The following is a 24,801-nucleotide window of genomic DNA, read 5'->3' as shown; positions in this document are numbered from 1 at the left end:
AAAATATTATTCAGCACATCTTAGAACCATCCATAGCCACCAAGCCATGTAAGACAACAGAGGCAAAAAAGATCTTCTTCACGACCTCTGTGTGTTTTACAGGTATCTTGAGGCACTGAACGCTGCACCGTTCCTCTATTTTTAAGAAACTAGGTTGCCTCCTCACATTGTTCTTCTTTTTTCTTTCAACACTTTTAAGAATAACTCGAGACTTTTCTCAGAGGGGTGATCAATGAAGCGATCAACAATCGAAAACCAACAATAATCTGCACAATACTGCAAGCTGCCATTTTGGTGCATCCTCCTCAGGCCTGACTTTCACTGTTCTTCAGTGATCTTTTCTTTTCTGAAAATATTACTTCATACCATAAGCAGATATGTAGCAAGATCAATGTCTCCTGCTAGGGTCAGTGTTGCTACTATGCCATGGGCCCATGTTTTATGACAAATCTCACTGCAAACTCCTCGCTCCTCCAAACCACCTCCGAACCATTTGTCAGTGCTTATTGCTGTTTTGCTCAGAGCACTTCTTAATCATGCTATGATTAATTCCTTTATTGCCTTTTCAGACATTTCAGCCAGACAATAGGCCAAATAGTCACCAACAAAGGGCTTCTGCAGCAAGACTATGCTTCCTGCCAAGACTGACATGCCTTTCTCCATCTATGAATGGTGGAACTCAATGGCACAAGATGATTTGCAACTCAGAAGTACAGATGGGTCCAAAAAGGTAACAGCCAAGTTTATAAAGGATATGGCATTAGCGTTTATGGTCACCTGAATGCAATTGCTGGCTCAGGAACCCCACCTATTAGTCACTGAGAGAACACCAGAGGCCTGTTCAGAAACAGGACATGTACTGTGTACCCTCCTCAAAATCTGTGATTAGGTGTTATCAGCACAGGTGGGCTACCCCAGCTGGTCTGACCCCCAATTTGATGCAGCTGTGACACAGGCTGGTGCATCCAGTATCCTCAATGGCAGGGAGGCCATTGATCGGGGGGACTCTGAGGCACTGCCAGTGGTGTGTCCTTCCATGTCAGCACGGTTACAAGTGGCTGCAGGCAAGGTCATCCTCTCCAGGCAGCTCCGGTCACCCCGCTAACAGCAGCCCTGCTTACCGGCTGATGTGGGCACTTAGAGCAGAAATCTCCCCAGTCAGTGCACCCAGGTCCCACCGGGCCGCGGCCGTTCCCATGGCCGTTGCTAAGCAGCCCGGCGACGCCAGGCCCGGCCCTGCCGCGGTTGCCCTTCGGCTGCCGCCGCCAGCGGCCATGGACAGCGTCGGCAGCAGCTCCACCGCCTCGGTGCTGGCCGAGCTCCGCTGGGACGATGGCTACGCCGTCCCCATGGCCAACGCGGAGAACAAGGCGCTGGAGGAAGAAGTGAGCGCGCGGCTGCGGCCGGGGAGGGACAGGAACCCGCCAGCGACTCCCCCGGGCCGGCCCCTGGGCTCTGAGGGGGCCACCGGCCCTGCCCGCCTCAGGGCGCGGGGCGGCACGGAGCCTTCCCCGCCGCGGCCGCGCTGCCGCGCCCGGCGGGTACAGAGGAAGGGGACACCCGCGAGTTCCGCGGAGCTGCGGAGGGAAGCAGGGAGCGAGGCCCTGGCCTCAAAGCGTGGGGCCCGCATACCTGCGGGGTGGGCGCCGCGGGGCTCCCCGCCCCGGCCGGGTGCAGCCGTGTCCCTCGCAGCGCTCCTGGCCTCACCCTCGCTCCTCGGAGCCTGGAGCTCGTGGAGCCCCGGGCTGCGCCTCCCCTGGGCAAAGCGCGGGGTTGTGGGGGGTGTTCGGCCGTGAGGGGAGCGCCTGCTCGGCGGTGTAACCCCGGCGATCCTCGTTATCTTGACGATAAGCAACAGCACTTAATGGCAAAAGTGGTTTTGCCGCTGCCTTTTCTTCTGATCTCTCATGTCACTACTTTGGGGGAACATAGTGCATACTTCCGACATTTTTTGATTAGTAGGTGCAATGACTGTGTTTTTAAGTAGTTGCAGGTAATAAGCGCTCAACTGAAAGTAGTTACTTGACAATTCTACCTCTTAAATAGCTGCAGAAGATGCAAAAAGAAAAACTAAACCTGCAAAATGAGGTGACCGGCTTTGAAGAGCGTATAGAAGCAATGGCATCTCATTTGAAAAACGTAAGACAAGAGTTGAGCTTCACCCAGGTAAATCGCTACCTCTAGCACATCAGTTTTATCAGACTTGTAATCTGAGTATCTTTCTGCGGCTAGTATCCTTGTATATTTTGCCAGCTTTGTTAGAGATTTGCCAGAACTTTCACAGAAAACAAAGTTAAAACTATGTATCCCAGCAATATTATGTGACAGTCATTAAAAGACCATCCAAGATCAAATCACTGTACCTAGAAGAAAGCCAAGAAGGATGCATGTTGGAATTATTAATGGAGACTTTTGTAGATGATAACAAAAATTTCATCAAGGAAAATAAAACATCAGTGTAAGGGAAAAACAAATTTATAATTGTCAAGAGTTAATTGTGAAATGCTAGTGAAGAGTTAATTCATGGACATGAAAAATGAAGTGCAATGGTTAAGGTGTAAGTCTTTGCTTACACTCCAGGTTAATTGGACAAAATGGGTGGTTTTCTAAAGAGTCCCGAGTCAAAGCTGCTCACCTTTCAGGTAAAATATCCCAGGTGAAAAAGTCTTAAGAAACTTCCCTGCAACAGAACAACTTTTAAATTTTTTTTGTGCTAGAGTCAAGTTCTAATCTGCACATAGAGACAGCACCTACTAGTCTCTCTTTTAGAGATGCTTCTAATAAGTAATAGATTTATTATTACAGAAGGAGGAAAACCCCTGTTAAATCACTTCTGTCAGATGGATTAGGCAATATAGATACTGCTATAGGCCAGCCTGGTGGTGCTCTGTCTCTGCACAAAACAATAAAATTATTTCTTTTGCTGTGCCTCCTGAATCTGACATAAAGCTGCTGGTGATCAAGAGACTAAGAATTTCATTACAAAATATTAAGATTCTGAATCTTGGGTGAAGTATCTTTGAATTGAGCTTTTAGGGCTATAAATGGTTAACCTGTGGATGTCTCATACAATACAATGGGTGTCTGTATATATATATTAGAATACATATATTTGAGATACTAAAATCCAAACAATAAAGTTGCTCTGAAAATTCCTATATCTACGTGACAAAAATCATACTATCTCTGAATTGAGATTTGGTTGCATGTAAAAAAAGATGTTTTCTTGTTGATATATGCCTCTTGTTTATTGTAAAATGCTGTACTGTATTATTCTCTAGTCTCTTTACAAAGCCAGAGAGAATGAAATTGAAACTGAACAACACTTTAAAGCCCTTGCTGAGAGAGAGCGTGGACGTCTCAAAAGTGACATTAAACGACTGGAAGATGAGATAGTTTCCTTAAGAGAAAAGAAAAACAGTCAAGAAGTAAGGTTTAAAATTTTTGTAAAAGAACACTTGTATTGCAATTAGATTTTATGGCTTGTCGTCCCTTGCACTTACAGAAATAATAGTGTAAGTCAAGAAAAGCTAATTATAATTAAATCTTATGAACTATAAGAAATGATCTGGGTGTTCTTTCCCCTGTGTAGGCAAGTAGAGTGACACTGAGGATCTCCTTGCATAGACTGGTCAAGACTTAGCAAATATTAACTAGATATTGAAAGACTGCAGTTCTTAATGTTCTTAATGCCAGATACACAGCACACAGCTTATTAATTCTCACAGGTATTTTCTTTATGGTTTAAAAATTAAATTGTTGTTGGCAAATCTTCCCCACATAAAATAAACTTGGGGGATGATTTTGAGATCAAAAATTTGCTTTAGATTAAAAAAGAAGTCATCTATTGCTATCTGATTACAGGGTTTTTTTGTTTAATGGATCTGTCTCTTTTTCTTTCTACGAATAATTTAAATTATGTTTGTTTATTTTTTCATTTGCTCTCTTTTTTTTCTCATTAAGCCTGTAATCTCCAGTCTCTCAGAATAGGTAACATGATGAAGATATCCTTGCTATTCAGCTGGATCCAGATTTTCTCATATTTGTGTCAGGAAGACTCTTTGCAGTCATATGGGGCCGTTTGTAAATTGTTATGCAGGATAAGGATCTAAGAATTGGGCTTTAGTCTGTGAGGGAAAAACTTTACCCTGTGATGCCTCAGATCAGTTTATTATGTGGAATAAATATCCTGCATATAGGTAAATCTCACCAGAGGTTGACTTTTCTGTTTAAAATTATTTTCATTTTAAGTTTGTGGTAACTTACTGTCTTGTTTCTTCAAGACCAGGACGTGTGTTAGCACTCCTCAAGTATAATGCACAATTAACAAAAAAGCAAACTAGCAATTCTGTTGACAGCAACATGTGTGTAAACTTGTTACAGTAGCTTGAACTGGTTGTTTCAGTTACTATTCAAATAAAATATTAGACCTTTAATATTAACCCTTTAATTTATCTCTAATTTTATTAGAATACTATAAATAAAACCACTAAGAAGTTAGAAAACTTAAAGCAACAGATGAACTGTGATGAAGAAGTTCTGGAGAGCTGGATAAAGGAGTCAAATCGGAAAGATGATGATGCTATGACAATCCAGAAGTACGCACAACAAGATGAAGGGAAACTAGGAGTAAGTAGAAATGACAGCAGTTTTCAGAAACAAAACAGAGAACCATTTTTAGCATTTGAAGACTTGTTATGTCATCAAGTCAGGTAAGACTTGAGACAAGATTTTGTACAACAGCGCTTTTAAACTGGTTTCCACTTAGCACAACAGTGCAATTCCATATGAGGTTCATTTTGAAGATCAGAGAGATCAAGTCTGACGAAAGGTGAAAGCATAATTGACATTAATTTGTTTGGTTCATCTGGGTAAAGTTTAAGTTTGAATTTTTCTGAGAAAGTGCACAAAGAGATAATGAAGTCTAGAAAAATAGTGCCACTGAATTGAGAGGAGTTTGTTCAAAAATGCATGCCAATATGGGACAAATAGAATAGATTTTCCCATTAGAACTGAATTTGTTAATATTACTGAGAACGAAGTACAGCTATTTCAGCAAAGCTGCCTAGAATAATGAAAGATAGTATAAATAGACACTCCAGTCACAAGTTTAGACTTTAAAAGGGTTAGTTCTCAAGTATAATATTAATTTAGAGATAAATATCCCTGGTTAATATTCTTTTGAGCCTTTAAATACAGGGAGGATAAAATTGATTTTTACTCATTAAATACTTCACTGAAAAACTTTAGCTTACACAAACAGTCTCACTGATATAATTTACATTAGCAAGTCACACAGCATAGTAGGAAGAGTAAAGTGAAATAGCTGATGCTGAGGACACCATGTACAGGTTTATACATGGTGGAGGGTTACTTTGGCCTTGCTGCAGTGTAGTCCCAAGGGCTGATGAGATTATGGCCTCTTGCATGACCAAACATTTGGGAGGCTAGATTCTCAGTTTTTTGTTCTCTAAAACACAATAAAATTGACCCCTCAGTAATTTCACCCCTAATTATAGCAGAGCTTTAAGAATTTATAAGACATTATATATTTGTTTTCAAATACATATTTTCATATTCTTTCACTTCAGGCGTTAACCCTTCAAGTAGAAAAGTTGACCATGCAAGCAAATCAGAAGCGCAGAGCTCTTGATAATGAGCTTACAGAAACCGTAACAGCTCAGGTTTGTGCTTAAGGTTCTTGAAGATACCTTGTTTAATATGAAATTTTTAAAATCAGAAATCATGGAAGTGCTCTCTTTTAAACAGATAGAGCTTGACAAGACAGCTGAAGATTTTCACAGAGTTCATCAGGAAAGGCAAGAAGTCATCAGGCAGTGGGAGAATGCAATACAACAGATGCAAAAAAGAGATCAACAGATTGACTATTGTGCTTTGGTAAAACTGCTGTAACTGATTCATATCAGCATATTGGCCTACTTTTGTGACTATGATATTGATAAGAATTTTGCCACTCACATATAGAATAATGGGGTCTTTTAGATGTTCAGTGTTCTCTGTTTTTACCTCTATTTTATTAAGGTGTTTCAAATTTCAGATATTACTGAAATGTATTCAGAATTTATTTTGAAAGCAGTATCTCTGAGTGTAAGTAATGGTGCTCTGCTTGATACTATGCAGGTTTAATTTTCAATCTCAAGGTCGGAAAATGCAAAGCATGCCAGTTTCAGTATTTTCTTTGATCTAAGAAGCAACAAGATGGAATGTTGTTTCTTAGAGAGTAAGGGCAGTCAACTGCAAGGAGGAGATTCTGTGTCTGGGCTGCAATATTAAGAAGAAAATAGAACATTTAGAATTGAAGGAATTAGCATTTCTACCTCTGAACAAATGTATGACTAACGTTTCTGTCAGAATTATGATAAATAATCACATTAAGGTTAAAAATTGGTCCTTAAGTACATTCTACAAATGAGGAGAAGGAACAGCACTCTTCCAATCCGAAAAAGATCCTGTTGGGCATTACAAGTTAGTGTTAATTTCTAAAAGATATAGTCTTCATTGGTTTTGTCAGTGTCTTATGCACAGATGGTACAATGGCAACGGGTACAAATAAAGTGTATTTTATCCTGGCTTTGTCAGGGGAATTCCTTGGAATGTTCTGCAGGGGAATAGAACAGATGCACCAGAAAAAGCTTGAAGGATCAGTGTAGAGGAAAATTTTATAAAAGTGGATTCCAAAGTAAGGTGGGAGGAGGGGGAGAATAACTACATGTATAAGAGGGCTCTACCTAAATTCTTAGCTCTGCTAGTATTTTCCTGCTGAAAGAGTATCATCTTTGTTATGTTGCCCATATTGGGTGTACCCTGAGCAGAATCATGGTTTAAACAGGCTTAAGATATAACACTAAAAAAATGTAATAATAGAAAGTGACAACCCAGAAGAAGTACTACCAAACAGAAAATATAATGGTCTACTTCAGCTGAAATATTTTGGTTTTCATAGTATTTCAGGTCAGAAGATTCCTGCACAGAACAAACAGATATAAAAAACAACAGCAAAAAAAAACCCCAGCTCTGGCCAATCTTCACATATATTAGTAGTCCACCAGAATAGTCCTAATGATGCTTTTGTAACAGATTTTTTTTTCATCAGAACTACAGTATAATTTTCCCAGTAGCTAATCTTTTACTTGACCTTTCAAAACCTTTTCAAAATATGCAATTTTCAATGAATAGCTATAAATCTGTTCAGCTAAAGTAGCATCACTACTGTTGTAATTTTCCTCTTGTATTTTCTCCATTTCAAGTCTATCTGAAGTTTTGTTCAAGTAGTGTTTTTTTCCCCCCTATTCAATCAATCAAAAATTAGTTTTATTTCATACAAGTTTATAGTGTCATGTTTTTTTTAAATTATTGGAATATTTTGGAAGTTGCCAATCCAAAACACTTGTAGTATTTGGTGTTGTGACGTATTAGTGGACTAAAGTCATTTAAGAATGTGGTAACTGGGCTGTCTCATACTAAGAGTAGCCTTTACAGCAATCTATCTTCTGGTTGTACCCTTTATTAGTCTAACACTTCTTAACTAATGCAAGCAAATCTAAAATGTTTTTATCCTGATAGCTAATAACAGAGATAAAACAGGAGATCAGAAAGAAAGAAATGGTGCTGAAAGAGAAGACTTCCTTTTTGGTAAATGAAACACTTAATAATGTGGAATATGAAAGAAAATTTCTTCTGCCTGAACGGGAAGCTACCAGTCCTCCGAAAGGAGTATCAAACTCAGGATACATAACCACGGTTCAGCTGCAGGATGAGGTAAGAATGACGAAAGAGTTAGAAAAAATGGGACTGAAACTATAACTTTTGACTAGATGGAGGAAATACAGGAATAGCATTTCTTTTCTCTGTTTTTATACTAGACTTCTAACAATTCAACAAAATGTCTGCCTTTCTCAGTCTATTCATGATGTAGTCAGGTTAAAATTCTGGGAAAAAAATGCCAAACACTTTTACATGGCTTCCTGCTCAAGAGGCAGTACGAGAGGGCTGCCCTGTGAACAAGCCATGCTTGATGCTGTCCATACTTACTCTGTTACTTATATTTAATCTGCACTTAAAGCTAGGAAGGAGCTGCACTGCTTAATTACTTAAATGCCTGTGAGAAGTATTTTTAAGAGGTAATTCAAATCTCACGGCTCTGTTGAGAAGGGATATGCTTGTATTACCTGAGTAAGTTTTCTCTTAACAAGGAAATGGTAACACTGGGCTACTCAGCAAGCTTGGTGATTTAAAAACAACCCTGCATCTGCTGTTGTCTTAACTTTGGATAGATTTTCTGTAGGAAATGGTTCATAAACTAATATCCTAATTTAACTGTAGGTAGCTCAAACAAGGTGTAGGCTATTAGATTCCCCTATAATTCATGCAAACTTGAGGGTTCACAGAATTGGTAGCTTTTCATCTCTAATCTGTGAGATTCTTGCTTGACATTTTTCACAATTAATACTACTTAATGTGATAATGAGAACAGTCTCTCATTATTAAGTGTTAGAACATCTGTGGCATGCAAGTGAGAAACAAGGAAAGAAACAGACTTACAGTTCATCTGACAATTTGTGACCTCCCAGTTTCTCATTCTGGTACAGAGAGAGGCCTGCTATATACCCTTGGCCAGGTTTCTTCATCTCTAAAAGTGAAGACAATTACACTTACACTGTTAAGTGATACTATGAAGACTAATGAGCTAGTGATTGTAAAGTATTTCTACCCTGTTTAATGAGTGTATGCTGTCATGTATTTTTTACCAAATTAAATGTCTCTGTATTTTTGTCAGTGTTCCCTTATCTTAATCAAAATAAATTTATGTACCCAACAAAGCTGGAATTAGAAATATTTAGTAGATCCATAAGGGTATCCATGTTCACAAAGAGCCTCATCAAAGTCAGCTGTGCTCCATAAAACCATGGTTCCACTTACACAGATGCTGTTGGACAAGAACTGCAGCCCACAGCACCTTCATAATTCATTCTGTATTCTTAAGTATTTTGTCCCAGTATTCAGATCATGTGAATTAGTCTATTGAGTTTAGTAGCTGTATCTATTTACAGCACCTCAGAATTTGCAGCACTTCTCATTTGGAAAACAGTGTGAAAAAGAAATGGAATACTTTCCAATAAATAGGTCTCTTACAATTTTAAGTATCTTAACACGTACCAAAGTAAGTAAGAGCTCAATTGCTTCATTTTGTAATTTATTAGCTGGATGCTTTGAAATCCACTGTGGACAGAACTGCTTCTGATCTAGAGTCTTTGAGAACACAAGTAAGCAACCTGAAGAAAGAAATTCAGAAAAAACAAGCCAGGTAAGAAACAGACTTTTAAAAATATTATTTGTAAGGATTAGTAACATAATCAAATCCTTGAGCTAGCAAAAAACCTTAAAGAATGTTGATGATTTAAACCTCCAACTTTCTGGTTACTGTGTGTCCTGCATAGTTTCTGGCACTGGGCAATTTAGGAAATACTCCTGGTAATCCTTGTTTTTAAAGGGTGTGAAAAAATCAGTTAGGGCCTTGGTTATCATAGGTTACAGTTTAGCTTGCTGTATCAGGCAACTGCTCAGTAAGGTATGCTGCTTGGTTTTGGCAGTGTTCTGTATGCAACATATATTTAACTTGTTAATTTGTAATTTTGTTTAGATTAAGCTTTCTTAAAGAAAAAAATGCAAGTCTCTCCAATAAGCTGAAGCTTGTGACTGAGGAGACACTCAGTTCAGAAGACAAAGCTTTGAGGATGGAAGAAATACTAAAGGAAGAAGAAAAAATTGTCAAGGTAAAATGTTTTTCATGGTTTCTGCAAATGGGGATTCATTTGAATTTGCAAGCTGTATCTAGAACAAACACTTATAGATTAAAATAGAATGTAAGTATTAATATGACATGTAGCTATTTCATCAAACGATGAAGTAACGTGCATGTAGATATGTTAGTATCTGTGCTGGGAAAACTCTGGAGGAAAATAAGTGGTCCTAGTAATTCAGAAGATGGTGTCCCCATATATTAACAGAGGATACTGGAACTGTCCTTGTACAGATCAGATATAAAACCAGTATTCTGACAGCCCTGTACTGAACAGGACATTTACCTCTGACATCTGCTAAAAGCTACCTACAACTTCTTGGCTAGATGGAAATAAAAGTTATTTACTGGAATGTGGTAAATTTTGTTACAAAGATACAGTAATGTTTTGCTTCTGCTTTGTAACAATACTGAAAAATTTCAAAATTTTGTGTTTTGCTTAGCTCTTTTGGGAGTTCATGTCTCTAAACATTCTGTTTTATGGGTCGCTGAGGAGAAAGGGTCCTTGAACTTCTATCAGTTTCCCACCAATAAGGTTGTTAAGGAGTGAGAGTATTGTCAGGATGACTTTTCAGTAACATTACTGCTGAAAACTTCTTGGCTTTAGTAAAACACCACCAAAACTTATAAACCTGCAAAGAGCTATGATTTTGGCAAACTGGGATTATAAAAGATTTTGAAATCTTTTAATTGGATTTGGCTGGCCTAGTCTCCTCTTAATTATTTTAATTCTACTACATGATACTCTGATACATGTAACTTGTTGTGGACTATTAAATAATTACTGTCTCTCTTTAGATTTCATTTTCATGATGAACAAAGATTTTGATCTGGGAAGTGGCATTTACAAGCTGTGATATGGTGACTGTTTTTTTAACATGTCTGATAGTACTTTTTTTTAAAAATCAAATCCCACTTCTTATGTTTCAAATTAAGTATAGGAGTAAAAATATCCTAATTCATTTTCATCTGATGAACTGCAAAGGGCTTTTGAATAAATGCAATGTTGTAATGCAATCATCTGAACTTTCCTGCATTTCAGAAAATGATTCTACTGTTTTGTCATTTTACTACTAATTCTCTTAAAGTATTTTACTACTTAGTTTCTGACTGAACTTGATACAAATATTTTTTTTACATTTTGCTGGACAATTGAGTATTGAACATGCTGAAGCTTTCTTTACTCTAAGATGACCAGGTTAAATGAATGTGACAGCGGGTGTTCCCACACAAGTGACAACAAAGCCATATCTGTGCATACCACTGCATACTTTGTTTTTTCCCCCTATTTTGTGTTTCCTGTAGCATGTATGTGAAATAACACCTTGCAGGAGATAGAGTGCTATTTTTCAAACTTTTTAACTCCACAGGCATTAATTGTACATTTTAAATATACATACAGAAACCAGAGAGGAGATGTCTTTTCTTTACAGAGAGTTTCTTAAATTACAGTCCTTGCATACTGTTCTGGTTTGTCAGATAATTTGAAAACAAGCTGGAATGATGTAACACTTCATTAAAATGAAAACCTTATTTGCTTCCCCTTAAGACTGTTACTAGGGTGGCTAAACCATTAGCAGGGTTTCTCTACTTGCGTCTGTGGCGGATAACCTAAGATGACATTGAGCTTGGCAGCTCCACAGCTTCAGGGTAGTATTTTAACTAGGATGAACTGTTCTTGAACAATATCTGCAATGTATTAGTCAGAAGCATGCTTTCCATCACCATTAGACACACATGGCTATTTGCTGCATCTATTAATTTATCGTGAAGAGATATTTACTGGAACAATGTGGATGAAATGTCACCATTTTGCGCTTTAGTTCTGTGATGCTTCTCCCTCTTCAATCTGTGGCAAAACACTTGGACAGTGAAGCTTATTGAATATCTTATCTCTATTAACAACCTCAATTAAAGGGAGAGAAACAATTTCTATTAAATAAATGAATTTAGATATGCAAGAAAGACTACGAAATGAAGGTCAAATTGTGATCTACTTTTAGTAAACAAATTCATCATTGTCATTAGCTTCAGAAATACAGCTCAGAATTGAGCACATGCATAAAAACCAGTTCACTTCTGAAATTAAATTCCTTTGTTCAGGCATGATCCAAAGCCCACTGACATCAATATCAAATGCTACAGGCCATAACGATGTCATATGGAACTTACACCTGCTTTTTACTTCCTGAGTTTTGGATTTGGAATTGCACTTAGAGCAAGTTCAACTACCAAAAAAAATTGTTTGGTAGACTGTGACTATGAATGCTTAGAAAAGGAGTTATCTTTCACCATTATTAAAGCCAGCAAGACGGTTCACAAGCAAATTTCACAATGTACACATATAAAATCAAGAATAAGCACATTTTTAATCAATATAGAAAAGTGAATTCTAAGGTGTTTTGCTATATTAATTTAAATGTGCATCTTCAAACCCTGTACCAGACTTGAGCTAAATGTAAATGCCACATCACTCGTTTTAGAGATGTACCTTGCAGGAAACTAGCAAGCTGAATGGCCTGAGCTTTGGAAAGTCTTTGGTTATTTGGGTAGGGGGGTGGAAAGAGGGAGGGAAAGAATAAAGTTGTCTTCCTTGTTAGGGTTATAAAAACAAAATAATCTCAATTTTCTTTGTTTCCAGTACATTGCAGGTTACCTGAAATGTTCAGCATTGTCTTACTAGAACAGCCCCTACTAAAACCTCATTTCCTGCACTGATTTAGGTGTTAATGGCAACTTAATTCTGAGAATAAGGAAGTGATTTTAAAATGTGTAATTAATTTTTCAAACAGAATTATTCCAACTTTATATAAACACATGTGTACATACATGTGCATACACAGAGTTACAGGTTTTAATAAACCATTGAAAATCTTTGTATTATGTTTCTCCAAATACATATACTAGAAGCAATAAGGAGGGTTTGTTTGAAAGGATGACAATTTAGTTTTCTGAAAGGCTGAAAAGAGCAGCATTTCCATAATGGAAAAAAAAGGTCATGTAGTAGTAAGGCAGGATTCAAGTTAAAAAAAAAATAAAAAAAGATCACTTTCTCTTTAAGTCAAAGACTTTTCTTGCCAACCATTTTGAAGACCTATGAAATTCTGTGTTCATATGAATGGATATAGTATTGAAATTTTCACATCTTCCTATATGATTAATAAAGGCAAGCAATTCCTCAGAAAATTACTTCCTATGTGATTAATTATTTATTACTTAATGATTCATCACCAGGAAAAAGAAACAGAAATTAACCAGTTAAAAGAACTACTTTTCAAGAGGACTCGAGAGTTAAAGGTGCAGAAGGATAAGGAGAAGTGTGTTCTAGCAGAAATTGAGGGAAGTCGAACATCACTTAAAAATCTTAAGAGTCGACTGCACAGACTTGATGCAGATGCATTAAAACAACAAGAATTCATATATAACCAGGTAAAATATTAGTGTACTTTCATACTATGATTGTTTCTTGGGTCTAAAGAGAGTAAATTGCTTGAGCTCTGTAATCTTTGTCAACATCCTACCATTTTGGAAATGCCATGCAGTATAATTTGAAGTCTGCATTTATTTCTGCCTCTAGATGTATGGATAAAATTGAAATAACTGAAACTTGCTATAGTATCACCTACACTATGCACTTGTGTATTTCATTATTTTTTGAATCTGCTGCTTTTCCCACTAATTTCTCAAATCAGTTCTTTACTTTGATCACCCTGAACCAAAGACACCTCAGGGTAAATTTTTAAAGCAATACAAGAGGTACATGCCAAAATCCTGTTATTTACTAATTGGATTTTGTGCATATTTCCTATGCATCACTTTGAAAATTTGCTCTTTTACATCAGCATCCACTGGTAACAGCAAGATGGCAGCTCCCCTGTAAGCCTCCCTACAGCAGACTGTGCTGAGCATGCTTTGTTACTCTTCTAGAAGATTACTCCTGAACCATCCTGCACATCAGTCATCTAAGAATATTTTGCTAATGAGGTCTATAAGCCATAAATTATTATCAAACAATAGCTTAATTGGGTGACTGTCCTAAAGCCAACATTTAGATCCAAGTTTATATCCAGTGTTTTAGCTTTATAGGAAAGCTATAATTGCTTATCTCAGACTATTAATTCTCTTAAAAATTATTTTAACAGGATTTTTATATTCAGCAAATACAGAGACGGCTGTCACGGTTAGAAGGGGAGCTTAATACAGATGAAAAACAAGTTTTGGAAGCAAAAGTTGCTGAGCTTAAGAAAACCTTAGAAGAAAAGAAAAATGTATATGATGTTTTACATGCGCAGCACAAGAAACTTCAGGTAACTTCCTTAGAACATCAAGTTGACTCTGTAACATCTAGAAGCCTCAGTGACTTAAGTAGATTGGGTCTTATTAATTAATAACCTCGTATTAGATTAAAAGATATCTGAATTTTGTGTAACCCATGTGGAAAATTTCATACATTTCTTATACCTTCCCGAAAAACAGATCATTACTCCACAACTAAGACACCTTAGCATGAAGCCAAGCACTGCAATGTTGGGAAGGCAAGCTTACCTTCACTTCAAGATGTGACTGCTTGCAAATGTCTGAATTTATCTTTAGGACCATGTAGAAATAGGAGAATGTTACTATGTGATGCTACTACTTGCTTTTATATTTTTCATAAAATCATAAGTACAGTTGCATTTTAAAACTGTACAAAGAAACATTACTGAACTGAAGGGACAGTATTTGAGTTAGCTGACCCCATCCTGACATGTAATTCAGAAATACTATTTTTCTGTCTTAATTCCCATGTGAGAATTTTGCATATACATACTTGTTCTCTGGTTTTCCACTATCCAATGACCATCATTAATTCTCAAAAAAATGCACTTACCTTTCTTGTAGATATGAACCAGTCAGTCATTCTGTAGCTGATTTATAATTTCTTTGTATAAGAAATGTATTTGATTATTAATCAGCTATATTTTAGCACATTTAGAAACCTCTTTTCAAAGAGAAACCATACAAAGACAAAAGTCAGGTTTTTAATAAATCACAACTGGTTTCTCAAAGTGACAGTTAAGAAAAAATTTGATCAATTTAGTGTGGGGAAGAAACTGCTTATAGGAGAGCCCTTTAACTGGAGAGCCATGCAATAACAAGATTTAATGTTGGGCAACTGGTGCCTACACTTCAGTTTTGAGGAGATGCAAAATTTGAGCAGTGAGTATAACCAAACATTGAAACACACCTCCAGGAATTTATTTATACTCTGGAGTATGAATGGTTTTATGAAGATGAACTATGAATATCAAAGTCATGGTCAGACACACCAGGAGATTTTTCTTATCTAGACCAAAATACATTATTATATTAGAATTGCCTTATTGGCTGAAATATTTACACTGTATAAATAACAATTACTACACTCCAAATAAAACAAGCAATGACATTAATATTGCAACAGCACTCTGCGTGAGGACTGCAATGCTCTAGGCACTGTTTGCAGAGCAGCATACGGACACAAGAAGATGTTGGTTCCTGGTTCCAGGACTTAAAAATATCACATTTAAAATTAACTGGTAGCTTTTGTTGCAACCTACGTTCATGGAAATAAATTAAATATAACTTATTTGGAAACAGAGTGATGTCCATTTCATCAAGAGAGCAATGGATAAGACAGGAGAAGAAACAAGCGGTATGATGATCAAGATAAATGAACTAAATCTTTTCAATGAGAGATCAGATCAGGAGTTAAAAAAAGCTAAAGCCATTAAGCAGGTACAGTATTATTTTGCAACTTTACTAATACAAGACATGTTTGTTTGTTTGTTTTTTAAAACACATAAACTCGTGAATTGATCTGAAGGCTGTTGTCTGCCTCCCACACTGCTACATCATTGTATCCGTAAGAACTCCCTTTGTAGTTTCTTGACTTACACCTTCCTTCCCAAACTTTGAAGTCATTTTCATCACTATTATCTTACTAGGCAAAGTGTTGCTTCTCCTCTGTATACAGCATAAAGTTTGTTTGGTTTATCAATTTAACCACACATTACTTATACCACAATATCCACCCGGTCAGTGATTTTTTTTTTTTCTGAGAAACAATTGCCTTTAAAATAAAAAATGTATTTACTGTTCAAGGATGTCTTTACCTAGGACTGGATTTTCATTCTCAATTTGTGATGCCAACTAATAACTTTGGCTCAGTTTTGTTATTAAATTGCGAGATTTTTTCCAGCAGATGGTTTGGATCTATCTATATTCCAGTTTAAGGAATTAGAAATAAAATGGAAGTCCTTCTCCCCATTTTTTGATAAACACAAAAAACCAGTTCCTAATCCTCTGATTACTGCACATTTTTTCCTGACATAAACTTTAGCTTCTCAAGGAAGCACTAAGGTAGTAGAACAATACAGGGTCTAAGTAGCAGAGGAAAGAGTTTTGGTACCGACTTAACTGGTGCACTTGCTCCTCAATGAAAACACTCTTGTTCCCTAACCTGGAACTCTTCTCTGGGGATGAAATTCAGGGGAACAAAAGAAAGAAGCTGATGGGATAAAAGAACTCAGAGAAAAAATGGTACAGAGCTTGGGATCCATAACAGATTTTTTTAAATGATTCAAAGTGTTTGCATGCTAATCAAGTTCACCACTTGCTGCTTTTGATAAGCTTTGGTATATATAAATTTGCTCATATAACAACATACTTGTACACTTACAGAATCTGGAACATATTCCAAGACAGTTATAATGGTTCAAGTGAGGTATTAACTGGTTCAGAAAGTTCCTTGTAAGGTCTGCTTAATTTCTTTGAAACCAACTAAACTGAAAGTAGGTTGTAGATGGAAAAGTCTAACAACCCATAACTCAGTCTGAATTAGAAAGTCTGATGAATTTGTATAAAACCATTCAGGAAACAATCTACACCTATCGCACTCACCATGTAAACTGGTAGCCAATGAGAAAGTGAGAACAGTTTTAAAGGCAGAGCAAAATGAGCCTTACAGTTGTGTATATATATTAAAGATAAAATAATGGATGCTTTATAAAAATTATTAACTTATTAAGTGCTATAAATAATCTTAATTAAAAACACACTCTTATTTTGAGACCTTTTTGGCATTTATTAGGAGATGATGGTTGAAGATAATCTCTTAAAACTAGAATTGAACCGTCTTCAAGATATTCTGTGTAATAAGACAGAGAAAGTTCTAACACTGGAAAAACAAAAACTGGAGTTAAAGAAAGCCATAGCAGAAAGAACTGAGGAAATTAAGATTCATAAGGCAATGCTGGATTCCCAGATAAGACTTGTGGATCAGGAACGGCAACGCATAAGGTAACTATTCTTATATAAATTAAACTTGTCACGTTTATTGAGTACATTTTATATGGGAACTTACTGAAAAAGAGAAGCATTTTACCCAGTTTCAGCAATTAGAGAAACTGAGGATGAAATAAAACTTGCTCAATGTTATATACTAAGATAGCTGAGGCTAGCAAGAGATCCCTTCTCTGAAATCCAAGCGTACAGCTTTAACCACTCGGTGAACAAGAGATAACTGTTTATTCTGTTAGTGACGATCCCCTACAGAACTGAGAGGAAACCTCAGCTGCAGACATCTTTAAAGTAAATGTCTTGTGTGTGGCCCTGCATTTTTCAAAATAATCAGGAAATGTGAAATCGTGTCTGGAGGTATTTAAAACAGCAAAGTTGCTTTTAAAGAGGGTTTACTCCCAATTGCTTGATAAAACTGTAATTTCTTTGACTCCTACAGTAAGCCTTTTTTTTTTTTTTTTTAGTTGTTTGGTTTTTTGCTTTTTTAACAAATGAGCTCTCCATTCTGTGTCCTATATAACAAAATTAAATCTTCCGAATTATGAATGTGCCCTCTTATAAAGCAACCACATATGAAATAACTTTTCCCTTCTGTAATAATCAGTGCAAAGTATCTGGGACAGTTTTAGCTCTGAAATCCCGGTATCTATATCCAGCGAAAAATCAACACTCCCACAGCTGAACTGCTGAAATGTGGCAGGCTTTTTATTCATTCCTCTGCTAACCACACCCCACACAATAGGAAATTAGAGTGATTTAGTGTGGCTGAAGCGTAACTGCTCAGCGAGAGTGCAGACTGTGTGGCTTTTTTCCTTTGATAATTACACAGCTAATTGATACTTCCATGTAATTTGATTTGGGGTTGTTGCCTACTGTTGCATACGCTCATCTAGCAGTGGCAATATTAAGATAGTATCAGCAGGGGGCAGCTTGTGCAGCTGTAGGATTTAAATGCCAAACCTTTAAAAATTTTTGGGGAGGACTGTGGCACAGCCTTCCAGGATGCAGTGATCTGGAATATGAAAATAAATTTGACTCAGTTTAGAACAGCAAGAGAAGTGTAGGCAACCAGAAAAATAGATAACTGTGGCCGGGAGAACACAGAAAGCAACAAAAAACAGTAGCAGCACAACTGCTGCCCCGCCCGCATCCCGATACAGGGGCAGACTGCTGGAGTAACACCAGTAATTTAAACTGCTACAGCAAGAACTGCCCACAAAACACTACCAGACAAACACTTTCTCAACCCATTTTTTTTTTCCCAAACTAAATCAGTGCTGAATTTCAAGATCGCCTAAATAAAATTGATAAACTGAGATGCAGATATGAAGTTCTTACTGTTGTCATGATGCCACCTGAAGGAGAAGAGGAGAAAACTCAGGCCTACTATGTAATTAAGGTATTTTAATAACATAATTCATTATAATTCAAGTATTTAAGCTATAGATTTCCCTGGGCTCTATTCAAGTATCTGAGACAACCTCCTTGCCTACTGCTTACTTTCAGTCTAACTGTTTTACGTTATCTGATGCTGTTGGCTATTTAAATGATACAGCAATTTCACATGAATCTCTGTTCAGTCCTAATACCTGGGGAGTCTTAATTTTGAGCAGTTTGAAAAATTTCACTTCAGTGCTTATTAATTTACAAAGACACCAGAAGTACTGGTCACATGGTAATCCACTATAAACTGAAAACAAGTTTATCAGAGTCTCACATATCTTAAATTCTTCTATCCTTCACAGTTACTTTAGGTATTTATTTCACCATATGGTGTTTAAACCTTGAAGAATGTTAGCTTTCCCCTTTTACTTACCACCTACGCACACTTCAGCTTTTTACTGGGGGAAAAAACCCCAATTGGTCTTTATGCATAACGCAATACCCTGATTCTAGAACAAAAAATTATTATTTTTTATCTCCACAAATTCTCCGATTTTCTCTTAAAGCAAAATGCTTCTAGCTGCGATCTTGGCTCTGGAGTCCATCCTTTTCTCATTCTTAAGTGTTACATTTCTTAATGATGGTATTTCTGCTACTGTGAGATCCAGCCCAGCAGAAGACCTCAGTAAAACCCCACAGGTCACTGTGGGCATATGCCCTCTACAACTATGGAGATTTTTCACTGTATCATATTCTAAGGGGCTATAGAAAATACATCCCTTCACCAGCTGGGTGCATTTCTTAAACCTCACAAATCAGATAAATGAAGACTTTCAAGTGAATAATTCCTAGACAAACTGGATGATTTTTAAAATTCTCGTTATGGTTTTATGTAACTTACAATCTCAACTCTTACTTGGATTTTTGTGAGTAAAGGACTCAGCTGTGAAGCATGCGCTGCAGTTCATGTCAGCAGAGCAAAGCACGGAAACTGCTTTGTACACAGTGTGGGTACCACTAATCAGGGCTTTGTGAGCTTAGATGAAGAGGCAGATACCTGTAATGAAATGCACACGGATGAAATACCTCAAAGAACTTCCAATACTCTAAATAACTACTCCTTCCAGTTACCCAGTAACTCAGACCTCAGTTCAAGCCTGATAACACAGATAAGCCCCATATCTACCTAGGATTTTAACCCCTAAATATTGCAGGGTTTTTTTTTCTGTATAATTGTCCTAATATTTTCAGTATGTGTGCAGTCACCTAAAATACCAGTTTTACTTTCAGGCTGCACAGGAAAAGGAAGCACTTCAACATGAAGGTGATGATTTAGATGCAAAGATCTGCAAAGCTGAAAAAGAAATTGTAGCTCTGGAAAACACTTTGTGCATACTTAATAACTGCAACAACAATTACCGAAACTCTTTCAAGGAAGTCACTGAGACAAGTATGTAAAATAGAAATTGGTATTTGCTGTGTGAGTTACGGATGATGGTATAACTCAGGTATATAGGGGGGAAATTCCATGGCACACAAGAATAACTCAGAGAGACTGACTAAACTGATAGTAGCAAAAGGGAGCGTAATTCACATGTTACTGCAAATAGTTTAGCAGAATAAGCACAGATGAAAGTGCAGTAAGATGTTAATTAACTAATACTTACATTCTTCTATCAGATTTATGTGAAAATCTCTAAGCCTATATAAATTTTGTGAATAGTCGTAAGTAGGAACAGTCAGAAGAGGCAAAGCATGAAGACGATTACTGGGAGAAGGGAGCGCCCACTGAAGTACAGAGGTCAGGTGGATAAAACTTTGCACAGTACAAAAAGCACTACTTTCTCTGTAGTGCTGCATTGCACACAGCTACTAATTCAAATTACAGAAGCAGAACAAGCTGTGCCACAGCTGACCTTCTTGCGGTAAACTGAGCCAGCCTGGGCACAAAACCGTACCCAGAGCAACTATACAGGCAGCTTAGGTACATGTGCTCTAGTGATGAAGGCTGATCCCCTTAGCTATACCCTCATGATCTCTGATTCTCACATGGTGTGGGGGGGGAAGTAGTAACCTGGCATCTGGGAAAATGATGAAGAGTAAAACTTAAACCGTACTGTTGTAGTGTAGTGTCAGCAGATTTTAAAATATGGACTACCTAACTACAAGTTTTTGGATATTGGAAATTCCTCAGAATTCTGGAAATTATCTTCATCTGTTGTTTCAATTGCGCCTTAGACTTCATAAACTTGCACTCCTTCAGTGGAGCTTACTTTGTTTAGCTTATAAAAAGCATCACCATGAGAAATTACATGAACTTAATTCTAGAAAATATTTGATTAGTTAACTTTTGTGCCCTCTGCTGGCTCTGGAAACAGTAGCTCTTAAATCATTCTCTCTCATTAAGCCAGTTAGTTTTTCACAGTGACTTGGAATTAGTAGTAGAGTATTTAAACAAACCTTAAACCTTGAGGTGTCTGTAATACTCCCAACACTAATATAGCAATACTCTCTGATGCAGTTACTTTAAAGTACAACTTATTTTAAAGTGAAAATTGAGTTGTATTGAGCATTAATGCTGCCTCATTGTTTGGGATCACAGGTGAGGAATATGAGGAAAAACTGAAACTGGAAGAGGAAAAAAGGGCTGCTGATGAAAAATACAGATACAAACGAAGACAGATCAAGGAACTTCAGGAAAATCTCCAGGTGAAATACAAGCAAAAGTTCTGGTCAAACAGACAAGGCTGCAGCATGTAGCTAAGTCCATGCAAACCATCCTATTGAAAGAACAGGAAATTGTAGGACAAGTTTTTGCCCATTCTCTTTTATATCCTATGCATTGTATGAATGAATATGATTTTTTAGAATGCTTTACCTCTCCTTTCAAAAACTGAGTGCTTATTCAAATTTTCTTGAATCACAACGAAACCAGGCTTTTTAGTCACATACAGCTGTAAGTTTCAAAATCCCAGATGCACATTGACAGATGTTCCAAGAAATCAGTTGTATTTTTGTGTAGCATACACCACTATATTGTATCATCCTCTCCAGTACTGCAGAGATTCAAATGCACACATCTTGTGTCCTCTGGCATCTAGGTCTCAGGATTTTTCTAGGAGAACATATGCTGTTTAATTAGCATTAAGGGGTGCTTCAGTTTAGACAGTAGTAATTAGCTAAAGAAAGCTAGTGACTCTTAGCAGGATGAGCACTAAATTCAGGTAAAGGATAGCTTGTGTTCAGGCTTCACATCAAGGACTTACTCTTAGTTCCCCTTGTTACCAAAAAGCCCACTTGGCCCTTAAGAACAACACTTAACTCTGATGTGTAACAGTTTAGTTAATATTTTCTTAGAAGAAATCAGAGGCACCCTGTTGTATCTCACATGATTGTTCTAAGCCCCAAGTTACTGGATACAGGTCAAGAAACATTCCTATTGCCTATTCTACCACCACAGGACATATACCTTACTTAAGAAATAACGTCTCTGAAATTAAAGAAGAGGGACAACATCTTCATCAGGGAGTAAGTCCTAGGATATAATGAAGTGTTAAAGCATACCGTTCCCTGCCTTTTGATTTATTGTTTAAAAATAAGAGCCCCCATTATGGAGCTAATTTTATTCACTGCAGTTACAGGTATCCAATGTTATTTTTCTTAGGATAGCTTGCACTGGTAATAGTTGGTACTGTGCCAACTAAATCCTTTTTAGACACTGCTCACAGGCACATCTGAAAATACATACCTATAACTTCATTAATAGCACCTTTAAAATAATTTTTTCAGATATGTAAATCACCTGGTGGTCTCTTTAGCCAGGTATTTATCCACTAAACAGTGTAACAGGCAGAAAGTTTTGAGTTGTGTTATCATTAGTACTAACTGCTTGACCTACCTTTAGAAACAAGGAGTAGCGATAACAGACCCTCCCACAAAGTAATGCAAAAAGTGAAAGGGTATCAGAACTGCTTTATAAACTGACTGTTCAAATGAATTTGCAGAGCATGGAAAAAAACTTTGATACAGTACTGAAGCAGGAGGCCTTTTTCCAAGAGCAAAAGGAGGAAAAACAAGCTCTTGTTTTGCAGCTGAACAAAGACATTGAAGAACAGAAGCCAAAACTAGAAAGGGTTCTAAAACAGGTCTGTATATTCATTAATGATACCTTCTAACTTTACAGTGATAGACAGTAGTATGGTTAAAACCATAAAATTTAAACTTAGCAGGTTTCTGAAACAGTGTGGCATTTTCATAATGGCAATGCTTTAAAAGTATTTGTGTTAAAAGTGTTCCAGACTATCCAGAGAAATTCAGTCTCTGAAGAAAACTAAAACAGAAACACAGGAAGAAAGAGACATTGATCTTCGTGAACTGAAAAGCTTCAACAGAAACATCGACAAATTGTTAGCTGATGTTCTTGAAGTAAATCCTGATTTAACTACACCCTTTCAAACATACTTTCACCAGGTGAGCTTTCCAGTTAACCAAAATCTTGATTGATAGCTGTAGTCTACTGCTGAGTGTCTTTCAAGGGCAACTCCTAAATTCAACAATAAACTATACTTACAGTAAAACAGGAAGAAGTGTTCATCTGCTTTCAACATCTCTTCAAATACAAAGGATTATAATCCCTCCTGATACACCCAGTCCTATTATACAACCATTAGGTCAACTTTTTTTTTCTTTCCAAATTTTCTAGTCCAATTTAGAGCTTCCTACAATTGCTTCTGCTGGTGGGAGTCAAAGTTCTCGATCACCATCCACACAAAGTTCACTATCTTCTACCAGGTAAGTGCTAGCAATGTTTTCTGTTTTGTTTTGTTTTAAAAAAAGTTTAAACCAGCAAAATTAGTCCCTAAATGACAAAATTCCTCACTCCTGAAGGTGTTCTCAATCTTATCTCTACTTCCCAAACACTATAAAAACTTTCTCCTTATACTTGCCCACCTTTAAGTTTACTAGATTTTTCTAGCATCCCATTAAGTTTACTTCAGCATCCATCACAGTTTAAAATGAAACAGTAATTCTAGAATAATTACATCTACTTTTGCTAACTGTGCTCTAATTAAAAAGTAGTTTCACATTATAAAAGCACAAGTTTCAGCTCCAGCCACATTTTGCACTTGGTGGTGTGAGCTCCCATTCCTAGTTCAATAGGGAAGATAGACACGTATGCTTTTACTGATACTTTTCCCCTATTCCACATATATTCCATAATGCATGTGATGTGCTGAATCAGTTATGAGCTAACATTCCTGCAGGTTACTTAAGCAATTAGTGGTAATCTCTACAAATATCTTTGTAGGGGATTTTACCTAGAATAAACACTGCTGCTGGGTAGCTTTATTGTAAGCCACCATTAGCTCTATTTTAGATACAGGGATTTTTATATACTGATTAGTAAACTTTTGTCTTTCAGATCCTCCAGAAGCACAACTTCAGGCTCTAGTCAGAGTTCATCACTCAAAGTCATAGACCTGAGCTTGCCCATCGACAGTCCTGCAGAAGCAGCTGCTGTTGGGTCACAGCCATCCAGCAGAGCTAGCAACTCTGGTATTTGTAAACGCAAAGAAAAGTAATCTTTTGAAGGCCGTAGTAAAGGCTTCATACTAGTTAAGGCTTCTTAATTGATTAATCTGTAACTTATTTATCAAGGTGTATTGGCAATCTTAGCATTAATTTCTATCAGAAATGTATGTTTTCACTTTCTTCTACAATATGCAATAAATTATCTAGAAGTGTTAAGCATATGTTTTATATAACAAAATAAGTTATCCTTTAAATTACTTTCTCATTTTGCTGTTGGAGAACTAAAGTTCCGCAAAACCCTTCAGAAGCCATTAAGTCACTTTTCTTATAATGAGAAGGAGAGTTATGTTAAAGCCATTAATTTTCATGAACTGGTATCTTCACTGCTGTCAAAATAGTTTTAGATTACATTGCAACAACCCAGGAAAGAAAAATGTATGCTTCATTTCAAGATCAGACTTGACTATTAATCAAATAGTCATCTCAGATCGTATCTTAACTGGAAGATGACAGTATATATTAAAGTCAGTAAAACTGTGCTTTTTCTATTGAAAACTACAGCGTACCTTTTTTGCAACTAACCTGTATCTATGGAATTACTTCAAAAACTTGCAGCTGAAGTACAATTGGTATTGTGTAGTCTGCCAGATATTAGCTCCTTAGGGTGTTCTGCCAACCATCTTTGGAGATCTCATTGTGAATACAGCATACCTTTTTCCACAGCAATGCAACCACTGCCTTCAAAC

At 37.0% G+C, this 24,801-nt stretch overlaps 1 protein-coding gene across 1 annotated transcript; it reads left to right on the top strand.

Moving 5' to 3' along the window:
• Positions 1-1,274: 1,274 nt before the first annotated feature.
• On the top strand, positions 1,275-24,105 carry CCDC39 (coiled-coil domain 39 molecular ruler complex subunit). Its single transcript, XM_068406493.1, is given in 22 exon segments — positions 1,275-1,385; positions 2,047-2,166; positions 3,282-3,428; positions 4,471-4,629; positions 5,592-5,684; positions 5,770-5,898; positions 7,585-7,722; positions 7,724-7,753; positions 7,756-7,779; positions 9,222-9,325; positions 9,662-9,794; positions 13,055-13,249; positions 13,963-14,127; positions 15,440-15,577; positions 16,932-17,140; positions 18,416-18,539; positions 19,814-19,973; positions 21,126-21,232; positions 22,528-22,668; positions 22,814-22,993; positions 23,226-23,314; positions 23,946-24,105. Coding segments are annotated over 22 exon segments (2,856 nt in total).
• Positions 24,106-24,801: the final 696 nt, after the last annotated feature.

This window comes from Nyctibius grandis, chromosome 8 (genome assembly GCF_013368605.1).
Source record: "Nyctibius grandis isolate bNycGra1 chromosome 8, bNycGra1.pri, whole genome shotgun sequence".
NCBI lineage: Eukaryota > Metazoa > Chordata > Aves > Nyctibiiformes > Nyctibiidae > Nyctibius > Nyctibius grandis.
The sequence above is the reverse complement of the archived record's forward strand: the minus strand, read 5'-3'. Positions and strand labels throughout refer to the sequence as shown.